The following is a 12,441-nucleotide window of genomic DNA, read 5'->3' on the forward strand; positions in this document are numbered from 1 at the left end:
TTCTGAGTGGGCACAGCCAGGAGTCCTGGGAGAGGAGGGAAGAAGAGAAAAAGCAGCCTCCCTCGGGGTGTGAGCAGGGCCACTAATCAAGGGACCTCAGCTACAGATTGGATATCTCCATCCGGTGGCTGCTGGTGTGCTACTGGGCGCCCAGTCACCATGCACTGGGGAGTATCCTGGCTTCCCTCTTCCGCTGTGGTCATCTGAGGGGCATCCAGGGCCCTGAGAGCAGAGAAGGAAGACCCGCCATTGAAAGGAGTCCTGGGAAGCCTACTCTGCTATGGGCAGGAATGCTGGTCTTCCCATGCCTTTCTAAGTGTGGTTCCATCAAGACCCCACGGACCAGTGGATCCCTAAGGCAGCACAGAGGTTTGCTCACCAAGTACCACTCCTCACTCGCCTCCACACCCCCACCCGCCTGAGGGTCAGCTTGTAGGCTGGGGGCTGATGCTTCAGGAGCTGAAGACCTGAGATGCCTCTCTGGCCCACATCAGGGGATGCAAGCAATGTTGTAGGAAAAGTTTGAGCTAAGGCGTCAGACAGTTTAGATTCTTGATCTGCCACTGAACTACCTGGACGACCCTGAGCAGCGACCCTGATCAGACGGGATCCAAACCCAACCCAAAGGGATATTTTGGAAATTAAATGTCATCGTGTAAATCAAGTACCTTGCACAGTTCCTGGCACACAGTAGGTGCTCAATTAATGATAGCAACCACACAAATATTTATTATTATCAATGCTCAGTTTCACTAAGGTTCACTAAGTTGACCTTGTAAACTTATTAAATTTCTAAGTATAGCAGCAGAACTTTCTGCCACATAGAAGCCAAGGCTGAGCCTGTTCCTGAGTCAGTCATGAACTCTGTTGGGAGCCCTACATACAGGTCTAAAATGGGTCGCTGCCCCCTCCCTGCAGGGAGCCTTGTTTGGTGCTAAGCTTCCAGATGGGCTTTGTGATTCTTAAGCCAGGAGGGCAATATCTCTTCCTGTGACTAAAAATGGAAACAAACTGCTAATCATACCCTTGAAAAAATTGGCTGCAAAGCCCGCTTTATTGATAGAGCCATCGGACACAAACTTCATCCACATTCTGTTGGAGCTCGATTTCACATCCTCCGGCTTCTCATAGCCACAGAAGTGGCCAATCAGGATGCTGTCCTCTGTGGGGCCGTCGCGGATTTCCAGGTAGTCGTAAGCACAGCTGTCGTGCCTTTCGATCTAGATAGAGAAACAGACGCAATGTGGAAAATGGCGGATGGCCTGGCCTTAAGGGTTTTGATTTAAGAAAATAACCTAAATATTACTCTCGAAAGTCTAACCAAGAGGAAAAGGACCCACGTGTGTCCTAGGCTTCTCCAAGCTTTCTCCTACTTGTAGAAGTCAAGGCTGAATCAAGCTGCAAAGAGATGATAAGTAGGGAAGAACAATTCTACAAACCTCCTTGGGTCCCATCCTAGACCTGCTCTCCAATCATTCCCCACCCTCTCTAGCAGCCATTAGAAAGGAAGTGAACACGATTTCAAAGCCTGCAAAGGTTTTGATATCAGATATCCGGGTACCACACACCATGGGCTTGAAATGGCCCTTAGGTTCCTGTTTTCAGCCCAAAAATGGAAACCCATCTTTACAGAGCAGAGAGTATCTAACAGAAGTTGACATTTCCTTCATCCATGGGAAGACAATCTGAGCAGTACTCACCTCAAAAGCTTGGAAGGTAAGCCCCACGTGAAACCCTTCCGAAACCGTAATCCTCCAGACACATTCCTTGGAAGGTCTGTAGTCATCGGGGTAGTTGGGAGATTGAATCTGCCCGGCGTCTTTGTTAATGTCTCCCCCACATGTAGCTTTAGAGAGAGAGCCAGGAGGAAGGGGGTCCCTGGTCAGACCTTACGAAGGAAGTTGGGTGGCCATTATCACCACTAGGTGACTCCTCTTGCCAACATTTTCATGTCCATGCAACCAAGACTGTGCCTCTAGAAAGGCATAATTTCATTTGTTTGCAACTCTGAATTTTTTTCATACAAAGGAAATAACGGTGTAGAGCAGTGGTTCTCTACCTTTCTTGTGCCTTAAAATCACCTGGGAGATTTCTCGAGCTGCAGAAGCTGAGGCCACATCCCCCGAGGTTCTGATTCAAGTGGGTCTGGGGGAGCTTCCAGCAGCAGTGACGTTTAAGAGTCCCCCAGGTGATGTGAATGCAGAGGGTCGAGGAACGCTGATACAGAGGGACGCGTGAGTGCGCATGCACACACATGCACACGCATGTTATTTCTTTTATAAAAACAAAATTTTGGCCTCTCCAAAATTACAAGTTAAGGCCCGTGGTTTCCTTTGAGGGGGGCCACAGGTGTAGCTAGCCAGAGAAATCCAACAAGTGGAACAAATACAAGCAGAATTGCCCTGGTGGCTGCTGCCTAGACCCCAGATCTATTGGTTTCCTCAACTCAACCACCACGGTGGCCTCAGAGGCCCTTGCAAGAAAGTAGTTGGAAATTCCCTGCCATTGTCCAAAGTCCTCTTTTCACAAATGAAACAAATAGAGGCTCAGAGAGGTTTAGATTCTTTGCTCAGGCTCACACAGCTATTCAGAGGCTGCTTTCATTTCCACAGGGTTCTATACCTCCTGAAACCACCCCTGTGTGGGGGAAGCTGGCTCCCCAGCTGGACTGGAATGAGGGCTCAGCAGAGTGGTGACAGGTAGATGACGCCTGTCCTGAAGTAAGCACAGCTGGTCTCTCTGCTTCCAGAATGTGGGGGAAGGAGCAGCATAGCCCCTGCGGTGGTGGCCCCCACCCTGGCTCTGGCAGCTGCCACGCATGCCTGGGCGGAAGAGGGACAGCGGGCTGCATGGTAAAGACAGAGGCATATCAAGAACTCCCAGGTGGCTTCCTTCAGCGTGAACAAACCTTCATACACTGCGAAGAAACCCTTGCCCAGGATGTTGCTGCTGCTCCGGAACTCCACCCAGAGCCGGCTGTCTGTGGAGATGAGGGGCTCCGGGACTTTATCGCCACAAAACCTACCTGCGAAGCGGAAAAGAACGGTCAGGCTGTTGCTGAACAGCCAGAAGGGGCTCGCTGCAGACAGAGAGGAAGCAGTGTTTCTTCCAATGTGGTTCAAGGTAATACCCCGCCCTGGGGCAAATCATCTTGTAGTACATCAGGATTAAAAGATGGAACAGAGGGGCTGACCCCGTGGCGGAGTGGTTAAGTTCTCACGCTCCGCTGCAGGCGGCCCAGTGTTTCGTTGGTTCGAATCCTGGGCGCGGACATGGCACTGCTCATCAAACCACGCTGAGGCAGCGTCCCACATGCCACAACTAGAAGGACCCCAACGAAGAATATACAACTATGTACTGGGGGGCTTTGGGGAGAAAAAGGGAAAAAATAAAATCTTTAAATAAAAAAAAAAAGATGGAATGGAAACAACCTGGGTGCCTCCTCCAGGCTACCTGCGGGAGATTTAGAGGACAGCCCAGGCAGCCCCTCCCCTGCCAAAGGGGTCCCCTTGAGGTGCTGCCGGTGTGGCCGCATGAATGTTCCCTCCCCTGGTATTTCCTATGACATATTAGCCCTTCTCTTCCGGGGGCATGCCTTTGGGAAGATACTCTGCCTTCCTTGCCTCAGAGAAGCGATGCCAGAAAACACACAATGGAGAAATCAAATCTTTTTGACTTCTGAATTTCACAAGCCCAGTCACAATACCAAAGATTTGAAAAAATACACAAGGAATAGGAGCACATTTTCCCATCCTTGTAGTCTTAGAAAGATTCCTAGGATGGATGAGTGAGGGGACTAAGGAGAAAGAGGATTGGAGAGGGTACTGTGGACTCTCCTAAAGGACCCTGTACCCTGTCCCACCCTGAGCTGAGAGCCTGGATGGAAAAGGATGATGGAGACCCCAAGTGGGTTTAAGGATCTGGGAGAAGCAGAGAATTGTGCTCAGTTCCTGGGCAGAGCCTGGAGGGGAACAAGACGCTGGATTCCCATGTCTCACCTGGGGCCAGAACAGAAATGTCTGTGTGGTTTGTAAGACCTGAGGCCAGGAGGCAGGCATGCAGAGCCCTCCAGGCAAAGCACAGCATGATGGCAGCCATGTGACTCCAGGCTCCTGGGAGGGGTAGGGAAGCGACTTTCCCTCAGCCCAGAGGACTTGGGGAGCCACAGAATATCTCTCACAGAACATCTTCTAGGGAGATGTGGACTTGGTACCATTTGAACTGGCCTAGGGTTGAGGCAAGGAGGAGGCACAGCAGCCACTAAGATGGACAGAGGACTGGAGACAGACATCCCAACAGCAATGCCAGCCAGATGGCAATATGGGTGCCTCCTGCACCACCATGCCCTGGCACAAACTATGCCCCTCACTGGCACTTCCACCCTGGGGGAAGAAACCACAAAGTGACTGAAATTAAGTTCCCACTACCTGATGGAAAGGGGCTTATAATTTTTATTGAACTTTTGTTACTGAAAAATACAAATAAATTTCTTAGACACTAGGGTATGGATCTGAAATTTGGACCCTCTACAAAGGAAAAGGGGGAAGGCCATCCTTCCCAGTGCACAGTAATCCTTGGCCATATAATTTCTAATGCCACATAATGATGGCCATCATGGCAAGGACAGAGATGGGGCTGAGTGGGAGATGGGCTGAGTCATACTGAGCAGTTCTCAACACAGACCAGTCAAGGCCTGTTTGTACTGGAAGCCATGTTTCTCCCAAACGCTGACTGTGAGTCACTCAAAAATCCATTTAAGGGGCTGGCCTGGTGGCATAGCGGTTAGGTTTATGCGCTGTGCTTCAGTGGCCCGGGGTCCGCTGCTTCAGATCCCAGGCATGAATGTATGCACCACTCATCAAGCCATGCTGTGACAGGTGTCCCACATACAAAATAGAGGAAGACAGGCACAGATGTTAGCTCAGGGCCAGTCTTCCTCAGCAAAAAGAGGAGGATTGGCAGCGGATGTTAGCTCAGGGCTAATCCTCCTCCAAAAAAAAAATCCATTTAATATTGGGGGAATGGGGAGTGACTGTTAACGGGTATGTTTTTCTTTTAGGGGTGATGATGTTCTCAAATTGATTGTGGGGATGGTCGTACAACTCTGTGAGCACACTAAAAAACCCTTGACTTGTACACTTTAAATGATGAGTTGTATGGTATGTGAATTACATCTCAAGTTTCTTTTTTTAAGTCCATTTAACAAATATTTTGGGCATTCTCTTATTGCCAGCACTGTCTTAGGTGCCCAGTCAACCCCTTGAAGCTGTAACGCTGCTTTGCCTTTCTGAGAAATGGGGAAGTGAGCTTGGGGGATGAGGAAATGCAACTATGGACATTTCCTAATGGCCATCTGAGGCAGACATTCTTTGGGGAGACACAGGGTAGAGGCTGCTAATCTCCTTCTGCTTTCTTCCGATTCTGGCCACCTGCAGCCTTTTGGATTTGTTGAGCTTAATACTAAGTGAGATGAGCTCAAACCGCTGCCAAGAATTCAGCAAGGAAAAGTCCATCAGAAGCCTATAAATTTTCGGTAATGGTTCCTCTGGCATGGCCAATTAGTGTCAATTAGTCCTTTGAAAACAACACGTAAGCATGGGAAGTATTGCTTCCCAGGGAGGAGACAGAGCCGCTGAGCAGCAGTTAGACATCGCCGGTTCACAAAAGGAATTCCTTCTCAGCTGAGCCAAAGTTTCAAGTCCAAATTTCTTCTTTTAAAAACTCCAGCTGTCACAGCCGCTGGGGACTCTTTCCAAAAGAGAGAGGGACTTCCATGGCCTTATTGCCTAAGAACCCAACCGGACGAGATGAGCCACCGGCCCCCAGGGCCACAGGACAACCATCTCTACTTAGTTCTTTGGATGAGGTAGGAATTCTAGGCTAAGGTGTATCTTACTGGCTTGGCAGAGCTGGACTTGGTAGAACAAATTACAAGTTATTTCTAAGTAAAGTCTCTCCCCAAACCACCTTGGAATTCTTAACTAGAACCCTCTACATTGTCCTTTGACTGCTGTCAACATTCTCATCTTCACCATATGGTTCTGATAAAAGCCCCCTTTTTACTGTGCATGTCTATACCAGACACTGTCCTAAGCACTTTACATGGATTATCCAATTGCATCCCCTCTTACACCCTGAAATAGGTACTAGCATTAATCTCAATTATGAGAAAAGTGAGGATTGGAGAATTTGGGTTGAGTTACACTCAATTCTGTAAGCGGATGCAAGCTTTTGAATGGTGGTAGTCTGAGATCTTGACCTTCATCATCAGTCTCATCTTCCTCATCCTCATCCCCGTCATCACCACCACCCTCAAAAGGAACTTCTCTGTTTAAGGTGCAATTCTGAGCACTACATTTTTGGATCCATAAACATCGACTCTGCTCTCTGGGAATATAAACATCATTCCTCTTTCACAGTTTGGGCACAGACACATAGCAATGAAGATCAAAGCTTCAAATCATAAAGCAAGTCGGTGGTAATGCCAGGCTTGGCTATCTGACTCGAGCTATTTTCTGCTCCTTTGGGAGGCTGCCCCTGCCCAGGTTGCCCCAGGAGTGGGGCCACGCGACACTGATTGGCCAGGCTGGCCTCTCTGAACTTCCCTCCCCACTTCAGGGAAAGGGGGAAAAAGGGCTTTTGTGTGCATTGTGGTGGTACAGAATGCCCAAAGACAGTTCTGCATACAAAAGTGCATTGTGAGAGTAATTCCTCCAGCAGAAGTAAGGGAGGGCAATCCAATTAACAGGACAGTGTTCGCAATGACTGGGTGAGTTCTCCACGCAGACACCTTCCTCCTCCCTTTAGGTGCAATCTCATAAGTGACCCCTGAAACTGAAAAACCAATTTGATGTCTTTAACCAGCCATGAAATGTGTTCTCAATCTACTTACACTTCCCTTTAATCACTATGTGAAAACCCGGGTCCCAAACAGCCTCCTTCCAAAAAGCCTAACAGGCTGGAGAGAAATTGGACTAGAGAAAAGGTGTCAAATTCCTAAACTGAAATCTGGTTCCTGGCTTTGGAGGAGGAGTTTAATAAGGATATCAAGAAGAGGAAATGCAGATGAGGACGCTACAAGTGCGCTCCGTGGGGAGTCATAAAGGGTTCATTCATAAAAAATTATGGGTCCATTATGCCTGGATTTTCACACACTGCCCTGGGAAAATATGCAATGCACAGTTTTTCAGAGCAAGATGCATACTTTCACAATCCGCCCTAATCCGCTCTCTCTCCTGCCAAAGGGGCATTGACCTGCCTCCTCTCGGCAGATTTCATGGCACTGACCCCTCCCAGGGACCAGCTCGGCCCACACAATGCACTTGTTCCAAACACAAAAGTTCACTAACAACTGCATTTGGAAACATCAGAGCAGGCCAAATAGTTGGCAAAGGACAACTCCTGCAAATGAAGGACGATGGTTACAGGCACCGGGCCATGCCTTGGCCACAGCACACTCAACACACACACACACACTCACACACACACACTGCGAAAGTGTGTAAAATATGAGCCAAAAGAAAAAAACCGCACAAAACAAAACAAAACATCACTGACAACAACGAACAGCAAAGCCCCATCTAATCAATGAAAGTGTAGCCAGCGATACCGGATCTGTAGTGAGAAAATTCTTGTCTCAAGTTCAAGAAAAGCGAACGGCTGGAAATTCCTCTGCCTGTGCCCATTCTCAGGAGCGTGCCTTGACCCTCTCTGGGGAACTTCAGTAACAGAAACTTCCTCCTCCTGAGCCCTTTAAGTCTATCACATTCCTGGGGGGGCGCGGATAGGGTTGCCAGATTTAGCAAACAAAAACACAGGAAGCCCAGTTAAATTTGAATTTCAGATAAACAACGAATCGTGCATTTTATCTCTAGAGGGAGACCTTTCTCAGATTTAGCAGTCCCCTCTCCCTGTCACCAGGACATCTAAGTTCTGGTCTGATCTCAACCACTAGCTGGCTGTGTGGCCTCAGCGAGTTGGTCCACACTTAGGGAGCATGGTTTTCTCGTGAAGGTGTGAGATGAGTGACTCGAAGGTCCTGCTGGGCTGAGGGGGTCTGTCATTCCATGTTCTCAGGAAACTCCTCCCACACAGCTTCTTTCATGATTTTAATTATAAAAGAATACTTGAATGCATTCTTGTAAAAGATCCAAACAATCCAAAAGTATACAACCAAACCATGAAGCTGCCTCCCACCACCGTGCATCCTTTCTCAGAGGGAACCACCTTCAATGGTTTGATAAGCACCCGGGATGTCCTCTTTCTATGCATTTGGTACTAGACAAGTACATGTGTGCATCCATTTATAGATAAGCAGGATCATTCCTTGACCCAACTCATGGGGATTCTGATTTAGAAGTCTCCCAGGAATCTGTAGTCATGGAAATCTTCCCAGCTGATGGTAGTGTTCAGCCAGGTTTGGGAACCTCTGCTACTAGGAACAAAGCCTTCTGTATGTTTGTACCCCTCAATGTGCTACCTGTAGAGCCCTGCCTCCCTCTGGCTGCTAGTGCACACCATGTCTGCTCACATTAGGCAGGGAGCAGACATCCAGGCACGCAGCTCCACCCTGCCATCAGGTGGCATAACCCATTTGTCCTGCAGTGTACACACTCCTGTCCGTGCTTGGCCTGGGGATCACTTTCTTGTCTTCCTTACCTGGACGCTAACTACCTAAGTGATCCCTCCTAATGGTGGTAAGCTGTACCCCAACTCAGAGCCTGCCCTGGCTTCTTTCTAGAACTCCTGTGGACACAAATTCCTGCCTGTTTGTGCCTCTAGGAACTGAAACTCACGGCCCTCTGGACAGAGGGGGCTTGTGTGCTCTTCCCGGTGGTAGCTGACCTGGCTGAGACCCTTTGGTCATACAGAGCCTAATATCTGCCAGGCCTCTTTGGGTCCAGCCAGATCCTCTGTCCCAGTCTCTTCTGACCTACCCCAGAATCTGACACGAAGTCAGGCTCGGTCTGTCAGTAAAACTCGCCAGCTCAGCTCTCTCCTTTCTCTTCTTCATCTTTAGTCAGCTGTCCCAACAGCAGCTCCTCTCAGGCCAGTCATTCGCAACTTAACAGGTGTGGCTTTTCTGCCCACGTGAGGATATGCCAGGGACAAAGTCCTCACTGAGACCTTAAACTTGTCCAGTGCGGAAGCCCACCTTACAGACCACTCTAAAGACGAGGACAACACACTCTCAGCCAAGACCCTTCCGTCAGGCTCCTTGTAAGTCTGCTTCTCTCTCTGACTCCACCATGGCTGCCATTCTGAGGCCAAAGGAGGCCCTATGTCCACTCCCAGGACACTGACGCTACTAGTCCTCATTACAGCATTAATCTTCCCTGGTCACCCATGAGAGATCTCTCTTCTGGCGACCAATCCTAAATGAACTGGTCTTTCTCTTTATGCCACCTGCTCACTGCCTCTCACTCAAAGGTCCAAGCTGCCTTTTCATGTAGGAGTTCATACACTGTTCATCTCCTAAAAAGAATACATACTCATCATAGAAAAATTAGAAAATACAGCTAAACCAGGAACAACAGAATAAATTTTTAAAAAATACCCCATCATCCTGAAATAACCACTGTGTATTAATTCATATTTATAATTTAACTTGACATTTATATTATACATCACTAAATGGTTTCTTCCAGTCCAATTCAGCCTGCACAATGTTTTAAGTAATTTTGTTTTGAGTAATTTTGGTCAGGATATTCACTGTTCAGTTTGCCACACTGTCCACCACTCCTTATGTTATCATACCAGCCTCATCTCATTCATTTACACCTTTATCCCTGAAGGCATTTGAGTTTGCAAAGCCTGCTTAATATACATATAGACGTATTTTTATTAAAATGGAATCTTGCATGATCTATTTTGTAACAGCTTTTTTGTTAGCAAGGTACAATGAACACCTTTCTGTATCAACAAATAGTCACCTCCAACTTTATTTTTAATGGCTGGATAGTTTTCCATTGAAAAGATGTATTATAATTTATTCAACTAACCCCTACGGTTGAACATTTAAACTGTTTTCAATTTTGCCTGCTTCAGTGAACATCCCTGTAGCTAGAGCTTTGCACACTTCCTTAATTAGTTCCCTAGGATAAGTTCCAAGAAGTGGAATTGCTGGGTCAAAGGGTATTTGCAGTTTTAAAAGCTTTTAACATGTGTGGCCAAATGGAGTGTTCAGAGTTTTACAATGACACAGACCCTTGAGAGCTTCCTGTGACTGCTGTCAGGATGGACCCTTCCGAACATTAACAGCATCACACAGAACATCCCCTCGCTCTGCTCGTAAGGCTTTCTAAAGTCAACTCACCTAAGAGGGGGGCTTTTCTCCAATAACCATCCCGGACCTCCACGTAGTCGTACCAGCACAGGCGGCTTTTAAATAAATCCAGGGATGTGAAGTTTAAGACGATCTGTAAAGAGTTACCGTAAAGTGAGTTTTGGCAGCAGAGCCTGAGGAGTTGAAGATGCAGCTTGAATACTGGTGTTCTCACATTACCCTTTAGCATACAGAGTGCTCAGACCACAGTAGGAGTGTCCTCTCAAAAGCACACTCACAGGAAGCCTCCTGACATTAAATAATAAACCTTAAGCAGGATGGGGAGTAAACAGAGGAGATGGGTCCTTTGGTTCTGTCTGGGGAATAACTTGAGCTTTTGAAGTCACTCGGTGGTTTACAGAAAGCAAGATGCATTAAAAAGATGGGCCAGGATGAGTTGAGACTGGGGATTTGGAAGGAGGTAAGAGGTCAATGAAGTTCAGAGATACGAAAAGATCTTATAACATCATCAATCATTCCAGAGGGTCCGGGGTTAGCCCGAGTGCATCTGGGCACCTTCACGATCAATGTCCCCGCGGCCATAACCTCACTCCTCTGAGGTGTGGTGTGTCTAACAGCCTTCCAGTTAGGCTAACAGTCTAACAGTTAGTCTGTGCGTTTGTTCATTCATTCATTCATTCATTCATTCATTCATTCCACCACTGTTTCTTGACCACCTGCTGTGTGCCAGTCGGTGTTGGCCAATCGAGATAGAAAGATCAGTAAGACGGGGTTCTTGCCTTTAAGGAGCTCAGAGAACGAGGGAGAGGCAGATGTATGAAGCTAATTAGGACAGTATGGTATAAATGCTGAAAAGAAAAGGATAGACAGAAAGGGCATTCTGGAGTCCCAAGGAGGGAGAAATAAATTCTGCCGGTGATACTGGATAAGGCTTCTCAGAGGAGGTGATTTAACCTAAGGGGAGTGGGGGTCCAGTGGGCAGAAAAGTAGGGTGAGAGAGCATTCTAGTGAGGGACTGACAAGAGCCAAGGCACTGACATGTTTGGGGAGCTGCACTGTGTGCCCAGCGTAGGTCATTGTGTGTGTGTCAGGAATGAGGAGGCAGAAGCGGCGAGGAGAAGGAGTGAAGGCTGGGAAAAGGGGGTTCAGAAGGACTGGGAAGGAGGGTTCCAGTTCTTCTGGATATCCTTGTGGCTGTTCAGTGGATGTCCCTTTACATAAACGTGGAGGGGCCTGGGTGGGCCCTATGGACACAGCACACAGGCGCTGCACCGGTGAACTGGCTCTGGTGCCCGTTGCAACCCTTCCAGCTCAGGGCTGTCCTGGCAGATGGCCCAGACAGAGGTCAGGTTTTCCCCTTTCCCTTCACCTCCATTCAAGCCCCGCCAGGCAAGGTGCCCACGCCCATCTGGCCCCAGCTGTCAAGTTTGCTCTCTGCCCGTGCTCAGCATGTCACTGCTCCATCATTTCTCAGCTCTTCTTGCTCTCCAGCGTCCCGCTGAAGGCAGCCTTGCTCCAGCCCCTGCACCCGTGACCCTATTTCTTTTCTCACTCAGAGGGACCTTGCTCTCAGCCAGCTCATCTCTCTCAGGCATCTTCACTCTCTCTCCTCCAATGGCCACTTTCTTATGTAACAGCCCCAGGTCCTGCTATCTCTAAGTAAACCCTTAGGCTGGAGGGCTGCAGGTCAAGGGTTCCAATGCCTTCCTGGCCAAATCAAAAAGCCAGTTATAGATTTGTCCTTGTTCTCCATGGCCCCTCTGCTTTGAACCTCTCCTCTCTAGTTTTCACTATGCTAGCCTGTCCTCTCTCCACTGTTCTCTCTCCTCGGCTGGCTCCTGTCTCCTACTCCCCATTAACTGTGAGAACACTTCAAAGCAAAGTATTTCCCTTCCAGCTTCCCCATCTGTAGGTGACACCATCACCAGTGACCCAGGTACAACACCTTGGAGTTATCTCTGCTTTGCCCCTATTGTACCTGCTGCATCATATCTGCTCAGCACCCATGTGGACAGACTGTCTTCCTTTAAGATGTCTGTGACCCTTGCTCCAAGCCAGTCTTGCTGCCCCTTCAACTGCCTTTCCTGCATCGCTCCTGCCGAGATGATTCCGGAACTCTCCCTGCTGTGCCCCCATCCATTCTGCACACTAGGGCT

At 48.3% G+C, this 12,441-nt stretch overlaps 1 protein-coding gene across 1 annotated transcript in view; it reads right to left on the minus strand.

The window, feature by feature from the left end:
* Positions 1 to 12,441, minus strand: part of TLL2 (tolloid like 2) — a 131,900-nt gene that overhangs the window by 20,283 nt on the left and 99,176 nt on the right. The window contains exons 10-13 of the mRNA XM_046654590.1: positions 10,316 to 10,418; positions 2,909 to 3,025; positions 1,701 to 1,846; positions 1,025 to 1,220 (exon numbers count right to left, since the gene is read on the minus strand). Coding sequence (XP_046510546.1) covers positions 1,025 to 1,220; positions 1,701 to 1,846; positions 2,909 to 3,025; positions 10,316 to 10,418 — 562 coding nt within the window. The remainder of the gene's footprint in view (positions 1 to 1,024; positions 1,221 to 1,700; positions 1,847 to 2,908; positions 3,026 to 10,315; positions 10,419 to 12,441) is intronic.

This window comes from Equus quagga, chromosome 2 (genome assembly GCF_021613505.1).
Source record: "Equus quagga isolate Etosha38 chromosome 2, UCLA_HA_Equagga_1.0, whole genome shotgun sequence".
In the NCBI taxonomy this organism is placed as follows: Eukaryota; Metazoa; Chordata; class Mammalia; order Perissodactyla; family Equidae; genus Equus; species Equus quagga.